This window comes from Athene cunicularia (genome assembly GCF_003259725.1).
Source record: "Athene cunicularia isolate RWA chromosome 11 unlocalized genomic scaffold, athCun1 chr11_part2, whole genome shotgun sequence".
Taxonomy (NCBI): domain Eukaryota; kingdom Metazoa; phylum Chordata; class Aves; order Strigiformes; family Strigidae; genus Athene; species Athene cunicularia.
Genome location: NW_020799114.1, coordinates 2,565,455 through 2,591,230, shown reverse-complemented (window position 1 = coordinate 2,591,230; position 25,776 = coordinate 2,565,455). Strand labels below are relative to the sequence as shown.

Here is a 25,776-nt window from a genome sequence, read left to right as displayed (position 1 = left end):
GCCCTGCCCCGGTCACCGGCGTCGCTGTGCCGCTCCGCCGAGGGCTGCGGGGTGACCCCGGCACCTGGGGCGGAAGGGGAGTCGCCGCCTGCTCGGGGCTGGAATGGAAACAAACCGCGGCCCGGCCTCCGCTCCTCCTGCGCGGCCGTGGGGCTTGTTTCGCCCCGAGCCTCTCCGCTGTGGGGCGAGAACCTGGAAGTTTGGGCCAAGGGTCTTATTTTCGGGTGTCCGGGGCGGGGGTGAGCTCAGCGCTGCCTTGGGAGAGGGGCTTGCGGGGGGAGATGGGCTCTCCGCATCATCCATTATCGACTGCAGAATTCGCAGGAGCCCGGAAACATCACTTCGCGTTGTGTGCCAAGAGCCGGGCCTGCCCTTCCCTCCCGACGTGCCTGCTCAGTGTCCGGCGTCGTCTGCGCTATTGACAGCAGAATTGAGCTCCGCTTGCCGTTTGGTACTTGGCTCGGTGTGAGGAATTCTCTACCTGGGTTGCTGCGAGCAGAGCGGGACGCGTGCCTCCTGTCTGCCTTTAGTTATTGAAAACTAGCAAGTCATCGAGAAGAGCTGTGTAATGATGGCTGGGGAAATGAGATTAGTCTTTTTCTAGAAGGAACAGCCTTGATAGAGCGGTGCCAGCACTTCTTTCTGTGCTTCGGATGGGACCAGAGCGATCAAAAGAGCTCAGTATCTGTTCATGTGTGTCGGTGAGGTAGGCTGAAATGCTTGAGGGTAACAAGAACTGGCAGCGTAACCTATTTCTGTGTGAACTATGAAATCCCGTACGTAAAGTGGAATTGGTGGAAGTAATTGATCCAGATTTTCTTTTCCTTCTGCCTTTGGGTTAAAGTCAAGCTGCTTAAGAGAGCTGCCTGGGGTGCCCACCCTTGTCTTTGCTCTTCTGTTAAACGTAAGCTGTTCTCCGCACCGAAGCAGAGAGAATTTTGATCTAACAGAGTCTACGTTTAAGCTGCCCCTTTTCTTGGAGTCTTCCAAAACTGTTGTTGACCCCATCGCCTGTCAGCAGCCTCTGTTGCAGGTATTAAGTTCAGCTAGGATGGCAGCCAAGCAGTTGCCACTGCAACTAATGTCGTCAGAGAGCAGTGTTTATCTGTGGCTGACTGAAGTCTGATTTTGAACACGCCATATACAATAATCTCAATGATTTGTCCACTTTATGTTCCTTCTACTTCTGGGAGTTTTGCTGAATGACGTTGCCGTAAACAAACCTGTTTCAGTTGAAAAGTTAAGTCAAACCCCTCTGTGCTTGCGGGGTTGGCGGTTGGTCTCATTCACTCCCCGTATCTCTTGTGATTCTGGTTAATCTTAAAAAGTATTTTAATTAGCTAGTATCTCTGCCCTTGAAGTGTTAATGCTGGTCTGTAAGAGTGTGACTTGGGCTGTGGGACGTGCAGCAGGATGGCTTTCAGGTTCCTGGTCTTGCAGTCAGGTGAAGGCTTTGCATACTCCTTGCCTTAGTTCTGCTTGATTCACCTCCAGCTTAAAAACGTGATTCACAGGAGCTGCGTTTCCTTACTGGGCTCATAAAAAGGCACAGGGATGTATTTTGTGCACACAAATTTAATAAGGACTAATGGAGAGCTGAGTGATGTTATTCCTGAGTGGCGGGACAGGTAGTGTGTCCTGTGCATTAGCATACCAACAGTGAGCTGGGCTGGCGGGTGCTGATCTAAGCTCTTCCTCTCCCGTGTGCAGCACCTCTCCCTGGGCAGGTGTCTATTAAAGCCATGATGCAACACTTAAATCTTCTCTCTGAGAGGTGTTTATAAGATGGAGATGGCCTGGAAAGCCCCGGCCCGCTGAAGAGAACTGGAGAGGTTAAAATTGAGTTCACTGAATCTGAAAGTAGGCAGGGTATAAACAGATGCAACTGCCTCTGAAAGCAACTGCGCCTGTTTACTTTGGCTCCGACGTGTACTTTAGCCTGGTTTTTAATATCTGTGCTATTAATATTTATGTCTGAGGAGAGGTGAACTTTATCCTGCAAACTGGCACAGAGAGCAGTGAAATGTCTAGGTACACAAGAACCTACCAACAAGCTTCTGCAACAATGGGTGCGGCATAATCAAAATAGAAAACTGTAATTCAGTAATACTAGAACACACGGTGTAAGCTGATGCTGCCAGGCTTGGGCCAGCCTCAGGTCTCAAGTAATTGTTGACAACTTCCTCTTCTGGGATCTCGCAGAAATAGTACAGGATATTCAGTCATTGACTTGTGCGGTGTAATTTGATGCTGTCAATTTATGAGATTAAATGTCTGCTTTAGGGGGCAGAAAATGAGGGGGGGGGGTGTTGCTACCTCCTTTAACACTTTCTAGGAGTCCCAGGCAGAGTGTGTGTGCAGTACTTGTCACCTTGGGTTAAAGAGCAAAGTATTGTCTGTCAAAGGAGAGGTTTTACTGGTGACATTGCTGTCCCATTTGAAAACTCATTTGCCTGAATTTGCCTTTGTGGCTTTTACTAACATGTGGTCCCCCTCTTCAGTGGTAGAGAAATAAAGGTAATAACAGCATTAAGTGTGGATGTTTGAACAGACTCTTTTTTCATCTCTTGCAGAGCAAAGAGTGGAAGATGTACGACTGATCCGAGATCAGCATCCAACTAAAATACCAGTAAGTCTGGTTCTTTTCATTTTTCACTTCAATTTCTAGTCTTATGGGTTTTTTTCAGTAGTTAGAAACCTGTAAAAGAGCTGTCCTGATGAGACCAAATTAATATTTGGCCATTTGGGGTTGTTAAGCCTGAATTTCAGAAACATTGTCAACCTAGTAACCTGCAGTGAGTGTGGTAGAGCCAGGTGCTAGCTGGGGACTGGAGGAAATGGGGTTTCCTGTGTACTGAAGTTGCATATTGTAGCTTCAAAGAAAACCACACCCCGGCTGAGCTCTGAGATTCTCCTGAGTGTTCAGCTCTTCTCGGTGTTTATCTTCTCCAAAAGAAGAGTCTGCAGAGGCTAACCAAGAAGAGTAATGTAGAGACAGATATGACTTCCATCTCCAGTCTGTGCTTGGGAAGGACAGAAACATTTGCCTTCCAGGAAATGGGCCCGGGCTTGAGGTCTCCAGAAATGCTGCTGAGCTGTCAAACCCCTCCATTTCACCTCCGAGAGGAGATCTGCCCTCAGCTTGTCACTCTTTAGCTGCTCGGCTCCAAATGCTGCCTGAATTTTTATTTTCTTGTATTTATGGCATCCTCAAGGTTACAGATGCAAAGCAAAGCATCCTAGGAAGCAAAAGTCAGAGATCATGTTCTGTTGCTGATGAGTTCTTCACAACTGGTGGGCTTTGTGGGACGGCTGTCACCACGCTAAGCAATAAATAAATGCCACCATCCTTATGGCTGTTTGGTGGAACGAGGAAGGTCTCAGGAGATCTTGGAGGGCAGAAGAGAGAACCGAATCGGATGCCTCAACCTCTGGTTCTCAGTGATGAGAACTGGTGGTCCCTGGGAGTGACAATTCTGTGACCAGACTGCTTGCAAACTGTCTGCGCTTCCATTAACAGAAGCCGTTGTTGCCTTTAGGTCAAAATGAAACTAAAAGCTTATCACCTTTAGCTTTAAACTGCTTCATCTCGAAACTGCTGCTGCTGCTTTACTACACTGCTGGGCACGGGAACAAGTAATATTTTATAGCAGAAATTTTCTGACTTGTCTGGACTGTGCAGTTTTCCCAAAGGGCCCTTTCCTAACAAATCCGTTTCCTGACAGAAGATTGCTTTTTCACCCACCTTTCACAGATCACTGAGCTGTAGTCCCCAAGCTCTGTGACCACAGATTGAAAGCCGTTGATTTATAGCAAAGCTCTCATTTCAAGTCACCCATGGACATATTACCAGCAAAAATTCAGAGGTACCTAAGCAACTTGCTGAAGAGGCAGTGGTGCAAACTTGCAGCTATGGCAGAGGCCTGCTGGGGTGCCTGGGGGCTCGCTGTGGTGGCCTCTCCGTGTCCTCACTTGAGTCACGGCCTCGTTTATTATCATTAGCATTTCTGGATGAGATAAGATGGCAACATCATGTTAGATGGTAAATCCCTCCAGTGCCATCAACATCCTTCATTTTGCTGTTGGAAATACTATCTCTTGTTTGTGCTCGACCTTTTTAAAAATAGTGTGGGATTTTTGTTTTTGTTTTTGGTTTTTTTTCCGGAATGAGCTGGCATTTATGTAAACTGGTGCAAGGAAGTCTTTCTGCAATTTAATTAAATTGGCTCAATATCTCTTCACCTGTGCAACTTTTGAATATCAACACAGCCAGACCCCGTGAGCGTGGAAATGATCCAAGTGAATGGTGTCACGTAGCTACCGTTGATTTAAAAACAACAAACCCCACATGGCTGTGAAAGCGGGAGCGCACGAATTCTGAGATCATTGCTTAAAAGCAGGAACTATATACAGTTGCTGGGCAGGGTGCTACTTAAATTGGCAAATCTGCAATTTCCTTGTGAATTGAGTAGTTACTACATAACAACCTTGACAGAAATACTGGTTCCTAAGCATGCTGTTTGGAGATTAAGGAGGAGGAAATTCTCTCCTTTGAGGCTTTACACCCCTCAAAAGTAGCTTTCTCTCGTGCCGTAGAGTCACCGTGGAAGGTGAATGGAATAGCATACTGATGTGGAGGTGTAGTTCTTTGAAAGAGATGGCCTGAAACTGGAGAAATTCTTAGTGAAAACTGCTTGACTGTGCAGAGTGCTGTAGCAGCCCAGGCCCCTAGTCAGCCGCTGTAATGTGTTTGAGGGAAGCGTGTGTTAGCTTTTCTTGGGTTTCCTTGTTGCTGGGTAATTCAGTGCTAGATTGAATGATTCCAGCAAATGAACCGTTCTAAAACTACACTGACGCTGTGGACGTGGTGCTGTTAAATCCCTGTTTGCTACCTCTGCGTGCAGTGACTGTTGCAAATAAAACAAGAGGAACACGTGAGGATAATTATAATATAATTGTTCCTTTTCAGATTCGAGATGCTGCGTCCTCAAATGAAGGGGAATGGAGTTTGGCATAAACGCTTGTATTTTGTGGTGTTCGAAAGGGAGGGGGGAGATGAGGGCACAGACACTTTCTGCCTTTCACATCTTCTGCTCCTTTCTTTTTGTTTCTTAGGTGATCATTGAAAGGTACAAGGGAGAGAAGCAGCTTCCAGTTTTGGATAAGACCAAGTTCCTGGTGCCAGATCACGTCAACATGAGCGAGCTAATCAAAATTATCAGGTAGTATGCTGTGATTTCAGTGTAAGCTGCTTCATCCACCTAAGGCTATGACTCTTTGTTAGTTCTCCACCTGGTGTATGCATCTGGGGACTCTAAATGGAAAATTCATCTAACGAGCCCTTGGTATCCTCACTAGGACAAATTTGTGAGGTGTTTTTCCTTCGGCTTTGCTGGGAAAAAAAAAAAAACCCTCTGAAAAGACCTGAGCTGTTAAGAGAAATCCCTGGTTCCCAGAGATGTAGGAGGGAGCCTGGAGCTGCAAATCCGTGTCTAACATGGGTGCTGCTGGCCCGGGGCTCCAGTGCTTGCTGCTCAGTTGTTTTGGGGTGTCTCCTCCCAGCTCTGCCCCAGAGTCCCTCTCCGGAGCTCCTGCCTCTTCCCACCCACCGGCAGGGGAGCTCTGAGCTGCTGCTTAGGGTTGATCTTGGCATCCTTTGATCGTGAAATGAGGTTTCTCTCAATGACAGTGTTGAGGCCTAAAAAACCCACACCCAGACCAGTGGCTTTTTGTCCCCGCTGTTTGTGCAGACTGTGGCTTGAGCACTGCTCCGCTCTAGTGCTTCAGCTTTGTTGACAAGAAAGAGTGAAAGGGGAAATAGCCAAGGAGTGGAAGTCCTGTGGTCTAAAATTGTGGTCAGAAATTCTGCTAGAAGTGCATTTCTCCTGGCTTAGAAGGAGTATCTGATTAGTAAGAGTTCTCAAGAGGTAAACTTGGAAGTTAGCAGCAAACCAGAGTTTGCTTTTTGCTGGTCACGGGGTAGCTGGGAGCTGGTTTGTGGAGGCCACAAGCTGTAAAAACTGAGACTTGTCCTGTGTGTCCAAACAATTCCTGCCTCCGGGGCTTGTACAAAAACTGTCTGGCACAAGCAAATCCCAGCTCTTACGTGAGTAAGAAAGTGAGGTAGGGTTTTGGAACCAGGAACCAGATTGATAAAGTCTTCCAGAATGTCTCATGAACATTAAAAGGCCCTGGGCAGAAAGGTTAACAGCAAGCTGAAGGATTTTTCCCACCTTTTTTTTTTATTTGGCTTCATTGTTAAGAGGTAACTTGGTCCCAGCTGGACTTGGTCCTGAGCCAGCGCAAAGCCTGGCCTTCCCCACCCTCAGATAGCTGTCGCCTTCCCTCAGCCTCTCTTGGGAGCACTTAGAGCTTGGCTTTGGAAGGGTCCCTTCCCTAGGCTATGCCTGGGAGGCTCAGTAAATCCTTGTTTCCAGCAGCGAGTGGAAGCTGCGGGAAGCTCGTCTGATCTGTTGTTCTTTCCTTCTTTCTTTGGTTCCCCTCCATGTATCCGAGTTCCTCTTTCTCCCTCGGTTTATGAAGTAGTAAGAGAGCTCCTCTGGGCAAACCTGCTTTCCAGCAGGCAGCTTAGCAGAAATACCTATTTCCATTCCCTCGGGGCCTGGCGCTGGGGCCTTGGCTCCAGAGACTCATCCCCCCTCTCTGCCCCCTCCTGGCAGGGAGTTGCCGAGGGCCAGGAGGTCTCCCCTCAGCCTCCTCTTCTCCAGACTGAACCCCCCCAGTTCCCCCAGCCGCTCCCCAGCAGACCTGTGCTCCAGACCCTGCCCCAGCTCCGTTGCCCTTCTCTGGCCACGCTCGAGTCATTCAATGGCCTTTTTGGGGTGAGGGGCGCAGAACTGAGCCCCCCCATCGAGGGGCGGCCTCCCCAGTGCCGAGCCCAGGGCTCAGATCCCTTCCCTGTCCCTGCTGGCCACGCCAGTGCTGACACCAGCCAGGATGCCGTTGGCCTTTTGCCCCCCTGGGCACACTGCTGGCTCCTTATCAATCAGTTAACCCCCCCAGTCCCTCTCTGACCAGCAGCTCTCCAGCCGCCCCTCCCCAGGCCGGCAGCCCTGCTGGGGGGTGAATTTTTTACCCCTTTGAGGTGGGGAGGGGACGCCTTTCTCAGGGGCAGGGCTGCCTCAGATGGGGCCACCCTCCCAAGGATTCTTTTTGCCTGTGTGGATGCGAGTGGAACCACGCAGTCACAGCTGTTCCCACCCCCTGCTCCCCTTCACCCCCCCCAACAGGCGACGCCTGCAGCTGAACTCCAACCAGGCCTTCTTCCTCCTGGTCAACGGACACAGCATGGTGAGCGTTTCCACGCCCATCTCCGAGGTGTACGAGAGCGAGAAGGACGAGGATGGCTTCCTCTACATGGTGTACGCCTCTCAGGAGACTTTCGGAGTGCAATCTTCTGTCTAGGACACGCCAGCGGCTTCTAGCCTAGGATTTCGGTTTACCCTTGGCCATCACCCCCCACTCTTCCCCACACACACCCCAGGGAAAGAAGCGGATGTCACCTACGCTCTCAGGCCCGTAGCATAGTCTTGCTTTAGCAGGTGTCTCATCTTACCTTGCCTTGTTTGTGACTATTAAACAGTACAGACGAGCACCTCCGGCTTTGAAACCTGCTGTAATATTCCACACAGGCACATTTACATTTCTGGACTTTTGTGAATGGAACCCAATTGTGCATGTGACGATTGCAAATAAAGGGACACTCGATTGACTTGAAAAAGCAAACAGGCACCAGGGAGGAGCTAAAGTGTTTCCTGTGAGTTTTCTGGAAAATCTTCCTATGATTCCTTAAAAGTTTTGGGGTTTTCTTTAATAAAACAAGAAGGCTTCTCGTGAGAGCAAATGCGTTTTAACGTTCCAAAGCAGAGCTTTGTCTTCTGCAGCTCGTTCAGACTCATGTCAGGGCTGCAGGGAGTTAAGGCAAGTGCTTGGGGTGAGCTGGGGGAGTACAACTCTTTTTTTTTTTTTTTTTTTTTTTTTTTTTTTTTTTTGATTTTTTTTTGGTCTCCGTTTTTTGTGGCACCGCAAACTTAGAAACGGTGCCAGTTTCTGAAATACTCATACCAAACACCACAGCTTTACTGTAGTTCTAGGAAGCGTTTAACTGTAAAATACACACCTGGACAGGTAACATTCAATAAACTCCAGTCTGTTATGAAGTTCCAATCCCTGTGTGTTCAGTGCAACACTGTTGTTCGTACGAGTTCGCTTCCAAACGATCAGCCTCCCCTCCAGCCCCTCCCCGGCCCAGTGGTTTGATGTTCCTAGTGGTTTGAAGGGAGTGGCGGGACCCTCCCCAGCGCCGGAGCAGCGGGGACAGGAGCAGCGCCCCAACCCGCTCGCCCTCGGAGAGCCCCGTCGCCAGCGGCCCCACGGCTCCTGCCATGGCTCCTCCATCCCGACCACCAGACCCACCGACCCGCCTGTGCTGAACCCGCTTTGCACAGGGAGGGGGGGATCGAGGAGAATTTTAGAAGCAGCTCGCGTCCGGGGGCTGCTGTCAAGTTGACGAACAAATGATTATTTTATATTTTTTTCCGTCACCGACGTCTCCCACCGCTCGCCTGGGGTTGGGAAGCGCTCGGTGTTCCTGCTGCCCGGAGCGGGGAGGACCCTGCGCAGGGGGTTGTCTGTCTCGTAGGACCTCTGGTTTTCCTCTAGAGTTGTTGTCACGTGAAGTGTAGCAGGATGAGATTACTCGTGTGTATGATGTGTCTGTGAACTAACTACAGCTGTTACTGGAAGCTAACTTACTATCATGGGGGAGAAAGAAGCAATACTACTGCGTCTCGGCACTCTAGCTCAGCAAGGTGTCCAATTTGTACCTACCTACGCCTCTTTGCATGCATCTCATTCACAACGCTTCGGATTTTTTTTTTATTGTTCTTTGTGTTTTTACTCCCGACGTAAACTTTTAAATGCGGCTTGTTCTATGTTTAGTTTTGTGTAAGGAATTGTTTAACTCATAACTGACAACCATACTTGTAATTACGCCGTGATTGACTGATATTCCTGTACAAATGTTGCTTTTTTTAAAATTAATACAGTGCTGAGATGGATGGGTTACATCCCAACTTCATGATGGCTCGGGTGGTTATTTCTAGACGGGATTTTCTCACAGGTACGTGGCACAGAGCCACGTCCACCTGCCTTGGGAGGAGCTGCTGCCCCCCAGGGGGAGGAATTCTGGCTGTATTTCCCCTGTATTCCGGGTGTAATGGAATTCCGTGTGTATTTGCCTGGTAAAACAGTTCAGCTCCGCAGCTGGGCAGGGACCAGGGCACCCAGATGTGTTTCTGTCTCCCCAGTTTCCTCCTCATCCTCCCCCAGGGAAACCGGGAAGGAGGTGGGGGGGTAGGAGCGAGGTCGCGGCCACTCTCGGTGACAAACCACGAGCACAAACCCTTTGGGTTTTGGAGTTGAGTCCAGGAGAGGAGTCGCAGGCACTGTAATAGAGCTGGGATTCACGAGCAGGGGTCTGGGGTGGAGAGGCAGCAAAATAAAGGACATTAATTTAAAAAAAGTAAATTTAAAAATGCCCTTGGTAACTGCTCCACACAGATAAAAGTAAAATATACATATTAAATATAAATATAAAATAAATACACACCAAAAATTTTTAAAAATACAAATAAAATAAATACAAATTAAAAAAATAAAATAAAAAATACAAAGGGATTCTCTTTAACTCTTTATTTTCCATACATTAAATTTACTCAGATAAAAACATTCTAAAAATGTACAATTTTACTTTTAACAAAGTATAATAAAACATAAAAATCCCAATACCAGAATACTTGACATTTACAATTCAAAATCAAATTAGCTGAATATTAAATATTTACAAAACTATTTAAAATATTTATAAAGTTACATGCACAATTTGTAATACTAGAATTGACCGAAGTAAAAGAAATGGCTCAAATGGGAGCAGGAGTTTCCTTCATTCCTAGTGGAAAGTTATGTCCAAGAGAAGCTGTTAATCTGCACTTGAAAACACACAGGATTTGCTTTCTGCTTCGGTGCCGACACGCTTCTTGCTTACGGAAGGAAATTTTAAGAGAGCAAACGGGTAGTTCCAAGGGTTGATGCCCAGAGGTGGCGGCGGGTGGGGGCGCTCCCGTCCGTTGGGGGGTTTTTGCCCGGATTTGCCCACACCCCCCTGGTTTTAACGGGTGTTCTCGACCACCCCGAACGCGGTCAGTTTTATTTTGGGGGAGTTTTGCTCTGCCAAATCCCACAGACTACCTTGAATTTTTGAGTACCTTCACCCCGAAGCTTGCCAGCGAGAAAGAACATGAAACACAATTTGGGGTTAACGGTAAAGGGCTAGTGTTAGACCATTCAATTCGGAAGTCTGGTGCTTAATTTGTCAAGATTTAGTGACCGTGGTATGAAAAAAAAAAAAAAAATTGTACAAAAAGTGAAGCGTGACATGTTTTAGGGAAAAACACCGTGGAATTCCAATCGATACCTCGCTTACTAACATGAGGCTTCCCTCTTCCCTCTCCTGCTGCTTAGCGTCGAGCCTGGCATATTTATTAATGCTTAACGTGCAGACTGCCAGCGCGAGGAGGAGTTTGCTGGAAATTCCACCCTATTTCGGGTATTTCCATCACCAACGCTCCCAAACGGAAAACACTTCTCCAGCTGAATCGCAACAGAAACCGAGCACGGGGCTCACTCCCCCGAGGGAAGGCTCGGCCTGAACTTCTCCCTGCCCCTGCAGGGAGGTGACTTGGGATTCCCTTCCCTTTTATGTTTAAAAATCTTTTTTTTTTTTTTTTTTCTTCCCCACAGTGAAATCCATTTTGAGAACTAATTCTTTTTCTACTTTTAGGACAAAGATAGGAATAAATAGCATTCTTTGAAATCTCCATCTTTCAGTGTATAAAAATAAAGGTTTTAAGAACTGGTTCTTTCAGCCAGTGAAGCTGGAACTACTATTCTAAAACAAGCTGCCTTACTTTTCCGGGGTAAAAAGATGGGATTTGTGCCTTTTAAAAACAGATGAAGGATTATTTTATGGAACTAAAGTGCTCTGTTCGGACTTCCCAGCTTTGGTTGGTCTCGGTACAAGGTGGACAGCGCTCACGGGCAGGTCTGACGCCGCAGCTTGCTTCGACCGAGGGAAGGCTCTCAGCAAACATTTCTGTGTTACACTCGTGCTGCTCTAAGGTACTCAAGACTTCTGAATCTGAACTTACTCGAAAACCAGACTTCACCATTTAAAAACGTTACCTAAAAGTACACGTAAGCCACTCGTAAGAAACATCAGCCTTAAACTTTACACAAAGGAAACGATCCCAAAGAAAGCTCGGAAGAAAGGAATGAAACGGTTTGCTGGACAGAAGTTCAGTTTTACAGTCCTTTTGTTATGGTTTCAACTCTGCGATGAATATTAGACGAGACTGTGTGCCCAGCCTTGGGCATTAAAACAAAATGCACAGAAATTACCTTTTTTTTTTTTTTTCCTCTTGATTTTTGCTATTTCGAGAGGGTTTTTAACACCTGCGTGAGTGTTGAAATACAGTTTATTTAAATACAATTCAGTTTTAAAATACTGTTTAAAAAAAGTGGAAAAAAAAAAAATAATAATAACGTTAAGGTTTGGCTTTCAGCACATGTTCCAGGCCACTGGAGAGACCCTCAAAGCTGTAAAGAGTAAACATCGTCACTGAAATCTGCGTGTTTCCTTCAGCGTAATACAGTATGACAGATTGTTCCTACCATTGTCTCAAGCTCATTAAGGCAAAGTAAATTGCATTGTCAGGTTTCATCACGTTAGTGTTGCAGGTCTGAAGGTTGTTCGTTAGAATACAGGTAACCTCAACCGCAGGGCAGAGCGAGCAGGAGCGTTTCGGGGGTGCACAACGCTGCGGGGAGCGGGAGCTGGGCCGAGAATACACAAAGCTCGGTTTTTATTTTTCGTTGCATAGGAATAAAAAGAAAAAAATTGTTTTTTTTTTTTAAAAAAAAGCCCAAACGTTACGCAAATTTAGATCTGGGTTTCCACAAAGCCAAATCCGCTAGGAGCTGCAGATCACCAACACCTGGACCTGGGGTTTGGTTTCTGGCCATCTCACACCGCCGTGCCTCTCCGACGGCCGCGGCGCTGCAGACGGCCCAGAACTTTGTTTTGTTTTGTTTTGTTTGTTTTTTTCCCCCTACAAACACAGTCCAGGAAGGCCTCGCCTGCCAGGCCACGCGTTACCCCCTCCCAGTGCCGATTCACTCCTCGGGGCAGCTCCGCACCACTTCAAAACCTCCTCCTCGGCTCTGACTTCCCTCAGTTCCGAGCGCGCGTCAGCTGCGCCACTACAAATACTGTTCATCCTGGTGTGGTTTGAACTGGTGTAAGAAATACCCTCCAAGTGTAAACAAGGCTTCAGACTTTAAAGGTGTCTTCCAAATTACAGTATGCAAATATCTCTATGTCAGACATTTTAAAGAGAAGGCCTCACCCATTTAATGCCGTCAAATTCCTCGGGTGAGCCATGAGGATTAGTATCTTCTTTCAACCAGACAGGACCAAACTGTTTCAAATTAGCAGTTCAAGATTTGTTTGGCTTCCTCTCAAGTCCTAATTTAGATTTGTCACCCACAAATTATGTACGCTAAGTAGTTAACACCAAAGCTAGTCATCTACAATCTATTGCAACGAAGGAGGCCAACAATAAATCCTTCAAAGTCTTGATAATAATGAAGTTTACTACCTTTTACATGTTTTGACTTCTACCACTTCTGAATCCTGTAGCAAAAGCCTTGGGGTAGGAGTCAAAGGGTTGGTTTTTTTTATATAAAGTAAAGCAAAAGCTTACAAACTCTGCTGCCAGAGTTCTTTTTTTTTTTTTTTTTTTTTTTTTTTTTGGATGGTTTAAAATTCATTTACAAAAGCAGAATAATAAGGTTTCTGTGAAAGAGACCTATATACAGTAACAGGACGTAAAGGTTGGTTTGTGTATTACAGGAAAATATCCTTGAAGCCTTTATGACTCTGGAGTCTCTGGGACTTGGACCCTTGGAAACTTAAGTTTATTCCACTGCTGGGAACCCAGCACTATCTAGTAATAACTGAGACAATGAAGCACAAGTTTGTTTCCAGAAGGAACCGAAACTGCCGTGTGTGTTCTTTTGGAAGGGAAAGGAGAGACTTACTTAAGATTTTTATTGTGTAGTTAAAGTCACATAGCCTGCTGGTGCCAATTTTTAAAAGTTGGAACTTCTTTGCCTCTTGCACTGGTCTCAGAGTGACACTGTCTGCTAAAAGTGCAGAAAGCTTGAAGAGTTTTACATTCTTCTGTAGTGCAATCCTTAAAAATCCCAGAGATTAGTGCCTGATCACTTTTGAAAAAAAGTAGACATTTTACCTAGCCCAGGGGTGCCAAAGTCCTTCTGGCGAACGGCCGCTCCTACCTTCAGCCTCCAGCTTCCACTTCAGAATGTAGCTGCCCTGGAGTTAGACGTTTCACCTTAGAAAGTCCACATATGGCAACATTCTCCAGCAAAAAAAAAAGTACATCGGATGTTGTACTTGCAACAGAAAACGCAGCTGGCCAGCCCCACCATCCGTCCAGTACGCATCGGTCCTGTGACACGTGGTCAGAAGTTCCAACAACAAGATCCAAGTTTGAATTTGGCAATCAAAAATGGGTTTGATGCACCCCTAAGCTAGATTTTCTACCTAGTCTAATAAAGTAAAGCACCTTTGGATTAAAAAATACATTAAGCTTAACAGCAACTGGACGTCTCAGTTTTGTATTTCGATCTCCTTCTGTCTCCATGGCTTACAGTATTTTCTTGCCAGAGAAAATATCAGTCTGTGGAGTCAAGACTTTCAGAGGGAGGAGCGTATTTCAGCCTGAATGTACCTGTGGGAGAGGAAAGAGAAGAATTAAACATCAACCTGGCGGAGAGGAAACGGAAGAATTAAACGCCAACCTTTTCGCTGCCTTTATGTCTCAGAACTTTCTAAACCGAACTACTGCTCACGAGGTGCGTAAGGCAGTATTAGCGGCCAGGGGACGGCTGTTTGAACTGAAAAATCAAGGCACACTTTTACACAGGAAAAGTCACCGGCTTGGATGTAGTTTCAGGGCTGGCAAAAATCTGTTTGGGATAGTTTAAATGGAAATTTAGTTAAACGAAACGGAATTCGGCTTCCGAAACGAAGACAGCAGATTACGTTTGTGAAGTTCTCCGAATTAGGACTGATGAGGCAGTGTTGCTGCTTCCCCACTGCCCACTATCGAAATAATAGCCACAGAAACTCCACTAATTAGGTACATTTTAGCACTGCTGCGAATTGCTGCCTCAAAACCAGTCACTTGTTATTTTATAGTAGCCAAACACTTCAGACCTTGTCTGTACCGTGTAAAAGCAAACACAGACACAACTGTAGACAAGACGCAACACAAAATACAAGACCTCAGTGCTGTTTGCTCCAGTCAGAAGTTGGCATTTCATTTTTTAAGCCCACACCACACGCAAATTATCTCAACACAATATGTCAATCGAAATAAAAAGGAAAAATGGGACTAGAAAGTGCTCTTGGTAAAATAATGTTTCTCTCTTAGTTGTTTCCTGCCCGGAATTAAGGATTTCAGCTCTCTCCTGGAGAAGCCTGTGCTGTAACCCTGTAAGCAACACGCCCTACAAAATAATTATAGCAGCAAACACGGGACCTTCAAGAGCATTTGAGCAGCAATTCTCCATTTGGGTTACTATTTTGGGCAGGAAGGGAAAGGGGGAACTGAGATGTTCGAGTTTGTAAACTTCCAGGGGAACTTGCAATTATCATCAAAGATGACCTAGATGAGAAGGCAGAAGCAGCAACAATTATTGCACTGCAATATGTCTGGAGAAGCTCCCTCCCTCCCTGCTTCTCCCCTGCCCAGAAACCCTCCCAAGCCCCACAGAGCACCCAACTCTGACCCAAGTCCTTCCTCGGGCTCTTGTCCTCACATCGCTTCTGCACAAAACTAAGTTCCAACTTTTGCCAATTATAACTCAAACCCACCAGCTGTCCAGAACGAGATATTTTTTGTTTTTTATGCAAGTCTGAAACGAAAAGCCACAGCACTGCCACCAGGCAGCCGTTCCCCCCCCTGCCGTAAAGGCCACGCTCTGCAGGCCAGCCCCCGCCACACCGCCCCCCCCGTGCTGCTTTTACCTTGTCGATTGAAATCCATCGGAGGCTGTTTGCAGTCCTGAGCTCTGTGACCACTGGCCCCACAGTTGTAACAGGAGAGATTCCCATTTTTTTTGTGACTTGAGCCATTGCTGTTTCCCATCATTCCCTGTGCCTGATACACCCCCGCTGTCCCTGCCATAAAGTTCTGCATTGGCGGCACCGCGAACGTCGACTGCCCGGCCATGACGGAGTCCGGCGCCAGGCCGCTGTTGTAAGCGGTGTGGACCACGGGGAAGGTCGTGCTGCTGTTGTACTGCTGCGTGTTGATGTAGCCGTTACTACACAAAGGGTTGAAGGGTAGAAACGGAAAAGTAAACATTGAAGGTCCTGAAAACGGGTGCTGAAAATAATTAGTGTAGCTGACGGTCATACCGCTGGAGCCGCAGTTCCCGCTGCACCCGCAGGAGCTGCACACCATGCACCCGGGCGGCTGCGGCTGCTGCTGCTGGTGGTGATGGTGGTGGTGGGTCTGGTTTGGGACCGGGATGCTCCCCGCAGATCCACTGCTGCTGCTGCTGCTGCTGCTGCTACTGCTGCTGCTGCTGCTGCTGTAGAAGTTGTTCTCGGCCACGGAGGAGAGCGTGGGGCTGGAGCTGGGCGCGGGGCAGCTGGGCAGATTGGCCATGGTGGCAAACGACGTGGAGGGGTGGCTGCTGGAGGAGGCCGCGTTACTGTTGGCGCAGAAGCTGCCTTGCATCGGCGCCACTGGCACGCTGCTCATTGCAGAAAAGGCAACTTTGGTGTTGGCTGTGTACAGAGCAGTCCGGGGATTTATTATTGCAGGGGACACCGTTATTTGCATATTACTGGAGCAGGAAGTCTGTCCGGCAATGGCGGAATCAGTAGGAAGAGATGAAGACACCAGGAGTTTGATGGGTGGACGAGCCACGTGGAAGACTGTGCTGGATGTTACGGTGGCAGCAGTGCTCGTTTCTACTATTAATCCCGGCTGCTGACCTGTTTTTATCACTCTGTCCAGAGTCGAAGCGTGCACAACTTTGGTTCGAGGCCCAAAGTTAATAGTAGACGTGGGTGAGCTGTTCTCAGCAGCCCCTGACAGCACCTGCAAGGGCTGGTGGGGAGCAGATGCAGACATGACATCCACCACTGTATTTCCAAAGCTCTTCTCCATTTTGATGCTGCCCCTAGGTCCAGGCGAAACTTTATTCCTTTCTTCTAAAGATAAAAGAGAATGCATAGACGAGGAAAGCAGCTTCATGTCTGCATTGCCACGGTCTGATTTATGCACTGAATTTAGCATCCGGATGGGGGTGATGTGAGTAGAGCCCGCTGACATCATCTGCATGGGCAGAGCGTGGTGGCCGGACGGGTTGGAGCCTGCATCGTTCTGCACTGGTAAGACCTGAGCCGTGGGTCTGGCAGAGCTCGAAGTGAAATGATTCAGTAACATCACTGGCTTCTCCTTTTCGGAACCGTCCAAGTGAATCTCCAAACCTAGGGACAGAAACATCTATAAATACAACGGCTTCACGAGACAAAGCCAGCTGACGCCAGCCCCTCCCCAGCTGTTTCTCTTACGTCTCTCGTTCTCCTCGGCGCTGTCCGAGCTCTCTTCCCGTGTCTGGATCCCCATGGGGCTGGAAGAAGAGCTGGAGTACTCGGAAGAGCTGCCCTCCCGGGGCAGCGGGTGGGCTGGCTGATCCACATCCACTCGCAGCTCTGCGGATAAAGGGTGTGCGAGCGATCAGGGAATGCAAACAGGAGCAGTAACACCTCCCTGACAGGACCTAATTACAACTCTTTCACGACACCATCTAACATGCATCGATGCCCAAGATTTAGAGAGATACAGGAGGTGTAACACTCGCTGACTAGTGCTATTCACACAGAAGCCATGAAGAGGAAACTACTTGCACTCCATCTAGACAGGAATCAGACTTTCCGATTGCTCCCTGTTGTTTACTGAGGGGAGACCTCCTGGCCCTCGGCAACTCCCTGCCAGGAGGGGGCAGAGAGGGGGGATGAGTCTCTGGAGCCAAGGCCCCAGCGCCAGGCCCCGAGGGAATGGCCTCAAGCTGCCCAGGGCAGGGTCAGGCTGGCTCTGAGGAAGGATTTCTGTGCAGAAGGGGCTGTTGGGCGTTGGAATGGGCTGCCCAGGGCAGGGGGGAGTCCCCGAGATCCCTGGAGGGGTTGAAGAGTCGGGCTGAGCCAGCACTGAGGGATCTGGTGGGGTTGGGAACGGTCAGGGGGAGGGTCATGGCTGGGCTGGAGGAGCTGCAGGGGCTTTTCCAACCCAGATGATTCTGGGATTCTGTGATTTTATTAAGCCACCTACACTGCAGAAGATAAAGCTTACAACAGGCTGGTGAAAAAGCAGTATGAGTTTGTTCTTGTGCGAGGTCATACGCAGCCCCGAGAGCGCAGCAGTGTCCTCTGCTCCTCTTTCTTACCTGCAGCATGGTTGCCACGAATACTCTGGATAGGCCCTACATGCGTAGTAGGGGGAACCCTTGCCACACCACTGCTGGTAACTGAAGAAGGTGTTGTGGGGTTTAGGCACCGTTTCTCTGATTTTTCTCTATAGGGCGATGGAGAAGAGTGTGAAGAAACAGAAACTGGCTAAAGCACAACAACAGATAAATCCACTTCTGAATGAAACTGAAGCAGCCAAAGCCCACTGAACAATCCACTAAAAGCGATGCTGCTTTCAAATGGCAGCTTTTGGAAATCACATCAATCTTGACTGTAGCTTCTTGCCAGCAGTTACATTCGGACTATGCGCCATCTGATTACAATGTTAATGCTCTTATTTGTACAAGGTAAAACATCACCAAATGGTGACTAAATTCTATCGCACATTACGTAAGCGTGTCCCAAACCTAGCCATGCCCACCAAAACAAAAGAGAAGCCAAATGCAGTCCTTTTGCAAACACACTCCGGAAAAAAACTAAGAGCGACGAAAAATGCTGTCAAGCAGCTTTGATAAATGGGCATGGACTTGGATTTTTTAATTGCTTTTTAAGTAACTGCAGTAGCGTCAGAATAAACATTTCTCTCTAAGCAGAGACACAAAAATTAGGACAATCTGTTGCAACAGTTTCCCCAAAGGGCTGTTGTTAATATTGCACAGAGCACTGGCCTTCTTTCTGTCACCTTCACCACATAAAGCTGGGATCTTCCCGAGACCAGGGTTACCCACAACTGGTAAACACGACTGTCAGTGGTTTGTCCCCCCCAAAAAAGGTACAAGTCCAGATCCTGTTGCCTCTGGCAACCCACACCCCAGCTCTGGTAGCCAGCAGAGAGGCCTGAGTGGCTGCAGCTGCCACGAGTCACCACAGAGGCTCTCAAAGTAGCTGTGCTTCGTTCACTCTGACAGGAAGGCAAAAAATTGTCAGGTCTTATGAAGAAAAAGTCCTGCTGGGCATCCTGACCTCCTGTGTGCATCACCTGAGCTCAAAAATCCTCCAGCTCAGCGACTTGCTTGCTTCATTTCCCCCTGCCTCATGAATCTCAGGTAGGTGGTTAAGCCCAAAATGGGACAACAACTACTACACAAGTTTAAAAAACCCCTAAGCAACAGTATGTGTCTTTTGTAAACTATTTAAAGGTGTTCCCCTCCTTAGAAGAGCTGCCAATGTGACAGGTGAAGACAGACCGGGTTACCATATCCATTTAAAACACAAATTCTTTACCTTTGGTTATCCTGACCACTACCCTGAACAGGCAACAGTAAACCAGCAAGTACTAAATATTATCTAGAAAGCCTCCGTTTCAGGAGCTTTTCAAAGTAACCGACACAACTGGAGAGAAGGGAGATAAGCACTACCTGTGTTTACAGGTGGGAAGCCTGGTAGGTTTATGGTCTGGAAAGCAAAGACCATTGTAAAACTTGCATTAAATCTCTTACGACCTTAAAAAGACAGTTCACCCCCCCACACACACACTTACTTCTCCAACTCCAGCTGGGTCTTGAGCTTCTTCTTTGCTCCCATGGTGAGAGATTCAAACTTATTCAGATCTTCCTCAGTAAGACTCAGAAACTTGTAAAGAAAAAAAAAAAAGCATGCTTAGTTTTATAGCCTGAAATAGTCTTATTTACATTTTCAATAAAGATCAGTTCTGAAAAACAATTGTAAAGCCATTTTTTTAAACATATGTTAATTCAGAGAAACTCTCTACTCCAGTTTTAAATTACAGAATTGGTGTAGAATAAGAGCGGGAGGGCTGGCATGAAGGAATAAATTAAATTTAATTAGGTGTGTGCTTATAGTAACTATTCATAATGAAGATGAAGTAATTTGTGTACATATTAAAACAGAACTTTGTGCTATAAATGCACAAAGGATCTGTTTCTCTTAAAAAAAAAAAAAAAAAAAAAATGTGTCATTTAACAGAAATCCATGTGCAGTCATCTCATCAGTTTAATTGGAAAACATACTCCAAAATTAAATTTTATAATAAAATATAGACAAAGAATATGAACTATATACATTTATAATATGATGAAAATGAAAGCCAGCAAAGTATGCATAATAATACATGTTAAAACACACCAGAATAAGCAACGTTTTGGTTCTTTATTAAAGAAAAAGACCACGATATAGCTTCTCTCACATAATGAAGAAAACCAAATCAGAAGACTCTGGTAACAGATTATAAGGAAATACATACAACACGCTATAACTAGCACAAAGCCATCCCAGTTTAGACCTGGCTCAACCTAAGCACTTAGTCCACTGGAGGGCGTTCAAGGCTAAAAGACAGTAAGAGGATATGAATTTTACAGATGGAGCTGGGTAAATGCTGGGTAAAAGTATTCTGTTTAGATAAAATCCAGCACAGATAGGTGTAATTTGTGACTCTTGTTATGCAAATATGTGATTATTCTTCTGCAGAAAACAAAAGCCTCACATTCACTTGCAGGTACCTGCACGTGCTGATGTTCATGTCAGAAGTCTCTGTGGTTGTCCTTATTTTAAAAAATAGATTCAAATATTTTGGGGAAAAAAAAAACATCAAGAAGCAGAAATTTAAAAAAAAAAATCCACAAATCTTAATTATCTACTACCCATCAAAGGGATGAGCAGGGAGCCAAAGCAGAGCTCCTAAGCCAGCACGCAGGATCTTCAAGCATTCAGTGAAGAATTCTGAAACAGGAGGCAGCTGTTGAACAGCCCAAGCCCTGGACACAACACAGATTAAAAATAGAAAAAAAAGTTTTTTATCAAAATATTATTGCTTCAGGAGAGTGCAAACCTCCCCAGCGTCTGCCAACAGCTTCTGCAATTCTCAAGGCAGCTGTCTGCAGCCTCCCTCTCTGCACCAGAGCACCTAAGGATAATTTAAAAGCTTGGCTCCCTTGCCTCCATCCACCGCCCTACCTTCTCCATCGTGAGCTGTTTGAAGACAGGGTAGTATTTGTGCAACCGCAGCTTCCTGAGCCAGTCTAAGATCCCGTTTTGCTCCTGTGTCTGAGGGGTCTGTGGACTGGAAGACATTAACATGGGTGCAGAAGAGGTGTCCATCTGGGTGCGATAGGCCAGCGACGAGGCAGTCCCTCCCGCGTGGGAACAGTGGGGTAGTGCAACGGGCGCAGCAGCCGAGTGCTGAACGTGATTCTGAGAAGACTGAATGCCAGCCACTCCACAGATAGGTCTGCAAAATAGGAACGTAATTCGATTTGGTGCGTTGAATCGGTGTCACCCGGAGGTCAGCTACTACGGCCGTACAAATCTACCACCACTTCCAGGATCTCTGGTAAAACCCGCATTGTTTGATCCAAGTCACAGATTTGTACCTATGCTGTTCGATAGCACAATAAAACCAGCACAGTTTAGGGGAAATAGTAAGCCTTCAGCTGAATCGAGAGGTTTCCTTTTATGATCACAGATAATACATGTTCTACTACCTCTCTGTGATTTAAAAAAAAGATTTAGAGAGAATGGCTGTGGCTTTTGGTTAAAAAGAAGCAGCCCAAATGTAACTCCGTGGAAATTTTTTTTATATGTGGAAGTGGCAAAATAACCCACACTACTGGCTCCTTGGAGGGTTCTGGTTTTCGCTGGAGAAAATGAAAATTGATTCTTAAGAGGGTGAGTTCTGAGTTTGTTAAATCCTAACAGAAAGCAAGAGAATTTCTTTCCTTTGTCTCCCAAAGCTGAGTTCTGCTTCCCTCAGAAGAAGTTTCCTTCCTCCCTCTGAAAGGAGAACTCCTGCTGTACCAGGAAACATTCAAATATGCTGTGGAGAGGAAAAAACCCTTTCAGAGATGCTCTAGTTTCCCTTTGCCCATGAAGACTTTTACACTCGCTACGAGCAGATCTGTGCCTACAATTTGGACGACCATTATTCCTTTTAAATATGTAATTGTGACCGTGACATATTATTCCTTCTATGCGACTGAGACCGTTACGACTAAGACAGTAAGGAGTGGATCGCAAAGAAATCTTCCATCACCGCAGCTCAGTGTTTAAGTGTCGATGCCAATTAATAGTTAAAGCTTTAAATATTTTGAGAAACGCTGTTTAGAAGGGGTGTTCATGGGTTTTACTGCCAGCAGAACGCTGCAATTGTCTGATCTCATCTCCCACGTAACGCCAACCAAAAGGTTTCTCTTAAATTCTTCCCTGAACATGCACAGCTCTTAGGAGAGGAGAGCCACTGCTGATTTCATAACCGTCAGCGACAAGAAATTCTGTCACAATGCTGGAGAGTTTGGTCCAATGGCAATTACATTTTATATCCTTTATTTTTGAAGCTGAAGTTGGATTCTCTCTTCCATTTAGAGCAATCACATCATGTTGTATTTGACTTGCAAAGCGTTACCTCAGTTTTGTTGTCTTTGTGATCAGCTCACTGCAAAACTTTTCTTCAAACAATTGCCTATTCTGAGCTCTTGTGGTTATTATTCTAATACATGTTTTCTTAAGGCATGTGAGGAATGAACAGATGCCAACACTAGGAAATGCCAGTAGGACTTTATACCGATATTCTCACCATTTCTCTGGTTTGGGCAGACCACAGATGAATATGGAAGTGTAGACACGAATGGGGAGACAGATAATTACCTATGTAATGGAGTTTTACAAATAATCAGAACCAATGTAAACCAAATAAATAATTCACCTTCCAGATGTTCCCAGCGTAGTTCCTACTTTATAAAGGGAGGGGTTGCCAGGATCTAAAAACAGGGAACAGAAGTTACAAATGGCATCGGTTTATGACAGGTACATCGGTACAAAACAGTAATCTTTAAACTCGATTTAAACTTACTTGAACTCTGAAGCTGCTGCGAAGGAGATGAAGTGCTGAAGAACTTTCTAACGTGGTCATTTTTCACCACATGGGAAGGTAATGGTGCCAAATACCTGCGCGTTCATCAAAAGCAAACAAACCCCCCCCCCCCTTCTGTTAGATTTGATTGGCAGCTGCCTATGCAATCATCATTGTAGATGGCACATGAAATTTTGAAACTGAAGTTAAGATTTTGAAACTAAACCATAAAAGACGTAACACCATTCAACGCTGAATCAATGCAGACTTGAAATGCATGGACGTTATCTTCAACGCTTCTTAAACACGTTACTGTTGTGTTGCTTTCGTTCTGTTTAGCATTTCAGTAAAGATACTTAATTGAGGAACGCTGAACGCGTGTAAGGCAGAAAACGTTAAAATACCAACTTGAAAATTTCATTTCAAATTCACAAACCTGAAGACCATAAAATATAGATGTATCTGTTATTTAATTTTCTCCTCTTGGAGATAAACAGCAGATGCAGAATCTGGCAGCGTAGGGGAAAAAGGCTGTAAAACTTATGTCACATCTTCCCTAGGATGGCTGTGCCTTCTTTTTGGGGAAAAAAAAAAGGGCAATCTCCTAAAACTCTGTATAAAGTGTGTTCTATCAACATGACTAAACTTATTGTCATGCAAACTGGACTGCCTTTTGCCAAACCTTCTCTAGATTTAAAAGCATACAGAAACCTGTTTAAAAAAAAAAAAAAAGGGAGCGTTTTGACCATCTCTTTGTCATTTTTAAAGCCTCTGAGTAAGAAAATAATTCAGCTATACGCACACATATAAACATGCTTTCCATCTTGGAAAAAAAAAATTAAAAAATCACAGTTCATTTTTGAATTTTTCAAATACGTAGCACTTAACAGCTTCTTCCCGTGCTCCAAAGGCACAACTGTTGCTGTGTAAATGCAGATTGCTGCTCTATTAACCTAGATTTGTAGACTGTTGCTAGCTAAACAGCAGCAGCACGCATTATCTCTTACCCTCCCTAATTCTCATCAATAGGCTGTGATCCTCAAAGCACAGAAGGGACTGTTTGAAATGTTAATGCTGTCTGCAATGAAAAAATAATCTAGGCATGCACCTGCTAGCTCTGACTATGGAAAAACAATATCCACTGCGGCTCTGCCAATGGTGGACAAAAGTCTTGTCTCGATTTAGGGGAAAGATGCTGAAGCTCTAACAAAAGTTAATTAGTCTTTTAAAATGTCATTTAATAATTTGCATAGGTACAGACAGTAGTAGCCAAAAAATAATTTAAGTCCCTCAAATTTTCCTAGCAAAGCTATTTCAGTATTTAGAAAGAGAGAACTGCTGTGACCTGCCACGGATGATGATTTTTAAAAGGCTGTTTTAGATTAGATAATGGGCAGGTGATTGCTGATAATGTGAGGAGGTACTTCCTAAGGCTTCAAAAATTTCTTAGCTGTAATAGTTTCCAAAAATTTAAGGGCCATAATATACACATAAATCCCTATCTTTTTAAAAATTAAAATAAAATACCACGACAACCTAAAACAACTGCAACAATAAAAAACTCTGTGAAAGGGTAGGGGGGGAAAAAACAAAACCAACCCACAACTCATCCCTCAATACAGACTGATGACTGTTCAGGCCACTACGTTTTCCTGAGTTTTGAGGGTTTTATTAAAAGCAGTTTTGGCTGTTCTTTGAGCTCAAACCAAGCTTCTGCAAAGCCAATGATCCTCTATTTGTTTTTAACAAGGAATGAGGAAATGTCAGTTCTCCAGGAAGCTTAATACAGAAGATTATTACCATCTGTATTTCTGAAGAAAGAATTCCTGAAATATTCTTATGCACTGGAATTAGTAGAACACCAAGAAATAACGCTCAGGATCAGGCTCTAATTTCTTGAAAGTAATTTAGAATATGAACATAATATTTCTATTTCCTGTTTTTTTCCTTCCAGTTGGTGATAAAAGCCATGTGTCAAATAAAAAAAAACCCACAATAACAAAACCCCCAGCATACCTAAGGTCCGATTCCAGGTCCATGTGGTTCCGTTCCAGGTAAAATGAATCTGGACCAGCTAGGCAAGGAATGAACTTCTCCAAGTTTTCTTCTGGATACAGCTGAGATAGCTAAAGGTGGAGGATATTCCAAATAATAAGTGAAAAGAAGACTTGTTACTCAAATGAGATGCAAGGCGCAGCAATTTATAGGTCAAACATTTTATGAAATTCAGTCTATCTGTATTACCTCAGTACATTTTGAAAAATGTCATTGAACAAAACTACATACGGGCACAAAACATCTCTCGGTTTGCAAAGTATTTTTCATATAGCCTTTACCTTTGAAATGAATTCAGTCACTTCAGTGGAAGATTTGGTTACCAACGTCACTGAAGAATCAGACCACAGGACCTTAGGAAGGAAAAAGTAATCAGTTTAGCAACTAATAGTCAGGGGTTTAAGTTGGGCTCCGAAACATCAATAACAGGTATCAAATGTCCCCCTGCAGACGGCACGAAGGTTTGTCATGTGTGATAGCAACGAGGAAAAACTTTTCTGTGCACAACTATTGCTCGGTCCTCCCTTGCTGCCCGATTCTTGCTGTTATTATACTTAACAACTATTCCGAATAAACTATTCTGCTTAAAAAAAGCACTTCAGAGTTTACACAGCCATCGCACTCTGCAGACATCCAGTATTAAGGAACAGACTACTAAGTAATGGAAATTTTTATTATTATTATTATTATTATTGTTAAAGAAAACAGCTGGTTTGTAGAAGCTGATGTGCAATCCGAACACCTCACCGCAGCACAACGGTGCCTATTTATAATTAATCAACTCCATATGCCATACAAAGTCGAAGATGGCAGGAAACACCCCCCCACACACACACTTACTTCTCCAACTCCAGCTGGGTCTTGAGCTTCTTCTTTGCTCCCATGGTGAGAGATTCAAACTTATTCAGATCTTCCTCAGTAAGACTCAGAAACTTGTAAAGAAAAAAAAAAAAGCATGCTTAGTTTTATAGCCTGAAATAGTCTTATTTACATTTTCAATAAAGATCAGTTCTGAAAAACAATTGTAAAGCCATTTTTTTAAACATATGTTAATTCAGAGAAACTCTCTACTCCAGTTTTAAATTACAGAATTGGTGTAGAATAAGAGCGGGAGGGCTGGCATGAAGGAATAAATTAAATTTAATTAGGTGTGTGCTTATAGTAACTATTCATAATGAAGATGAAGTAATTTGTGTACATATTAAAACAGAACTTTGTGCTATAAATGCACAAAGGATCTGTTTCTCTTAAAAAAAAAAAAAAAAAAAAA

General features: G+C 45.2%; 2 protein-coding genes across 2 annotated transcripts in view; one reads left to right on the top strand and one right to left on the bottom strand.

The window, feature by feature from the left end:
* The first annotated feature begins 2,524 nt into the window (after positions 1 to 2,524).
* Positions 2,525 to 7,859, top strand: MAP1LC3B (microtubule associated protein 1 light chain 3 beta). The gene is made up of 3 exons (XM_026857027.1): positions 2,525 to 2,629; positions 5,116 to 5,222; positions 7,251 to 7,859. The coding sequence occupies exons 1-3, from the start codon at positions 2,540 to 2,542 to the stop codon at positions 7,423 to 7,425; spliced, it is 372 nt and encodes a 123-aa protein (XP_026712828.1). The 5' UTR covers positions 2,525 to 2,539; the 3' UTR covers positions 7,426 to 7,859.
* A 2,993-nt stretch (positions 7,860 to 10,852) lies between these two features.
* ZCCHC14 (zinc finger CCHC-type containing 14) overlaps positions 10,853 to 25,776 on the bottom strand; it is a 54,706-nt gene continuing 39,782 nt past the window's right edge. The window contains exons 4-13 of the mRNA XM_026857026.1: positions 24,788 to 24,859; positions 24,468 to 24,577; positions 22,452 to 22,546; positions 22,305 to 22,359; positions 20,561 to 20,834; positions 19,128 to 19,219; positions 17,626 to 17,753; positions 16,754 to 16,894; positions 15,194 to 16,669; positions 10,853 to 13,892 (exon numbers count right to left, since the gene is read on the bottom strand). Of these exons, the coding sequence (XP_026712827.1) occupies positions 13,837 to 13,892; positions 15,194 to 16,669; positions 16,754 to 16,894; positions 17,626 to 17,753; positions 19,128 to 19,219; positions 20,561 to 20,834; positions 22,305 to 22,359; positions 22,452 to 22,546; positions 24,468 to 24,577; positions 24,788 to 24,859 (2,499 nt within the window). The 3' untranslated portion in view covers positions 10,853 to 13,836. The remainder of the gene's footprint in view (positions 13,893 to 15,193; positions 16,670 to 16,753; positions 16,895 to 17,625; positions 17,754 to 19,127; positions 19,220 to 20,560; positions 20,835 to 22,304; positions 22,360 to 22,451; positions 22,547 to 24,467; positions 24,578 to 24,787; positions 24,860 to 25,776) is intronic.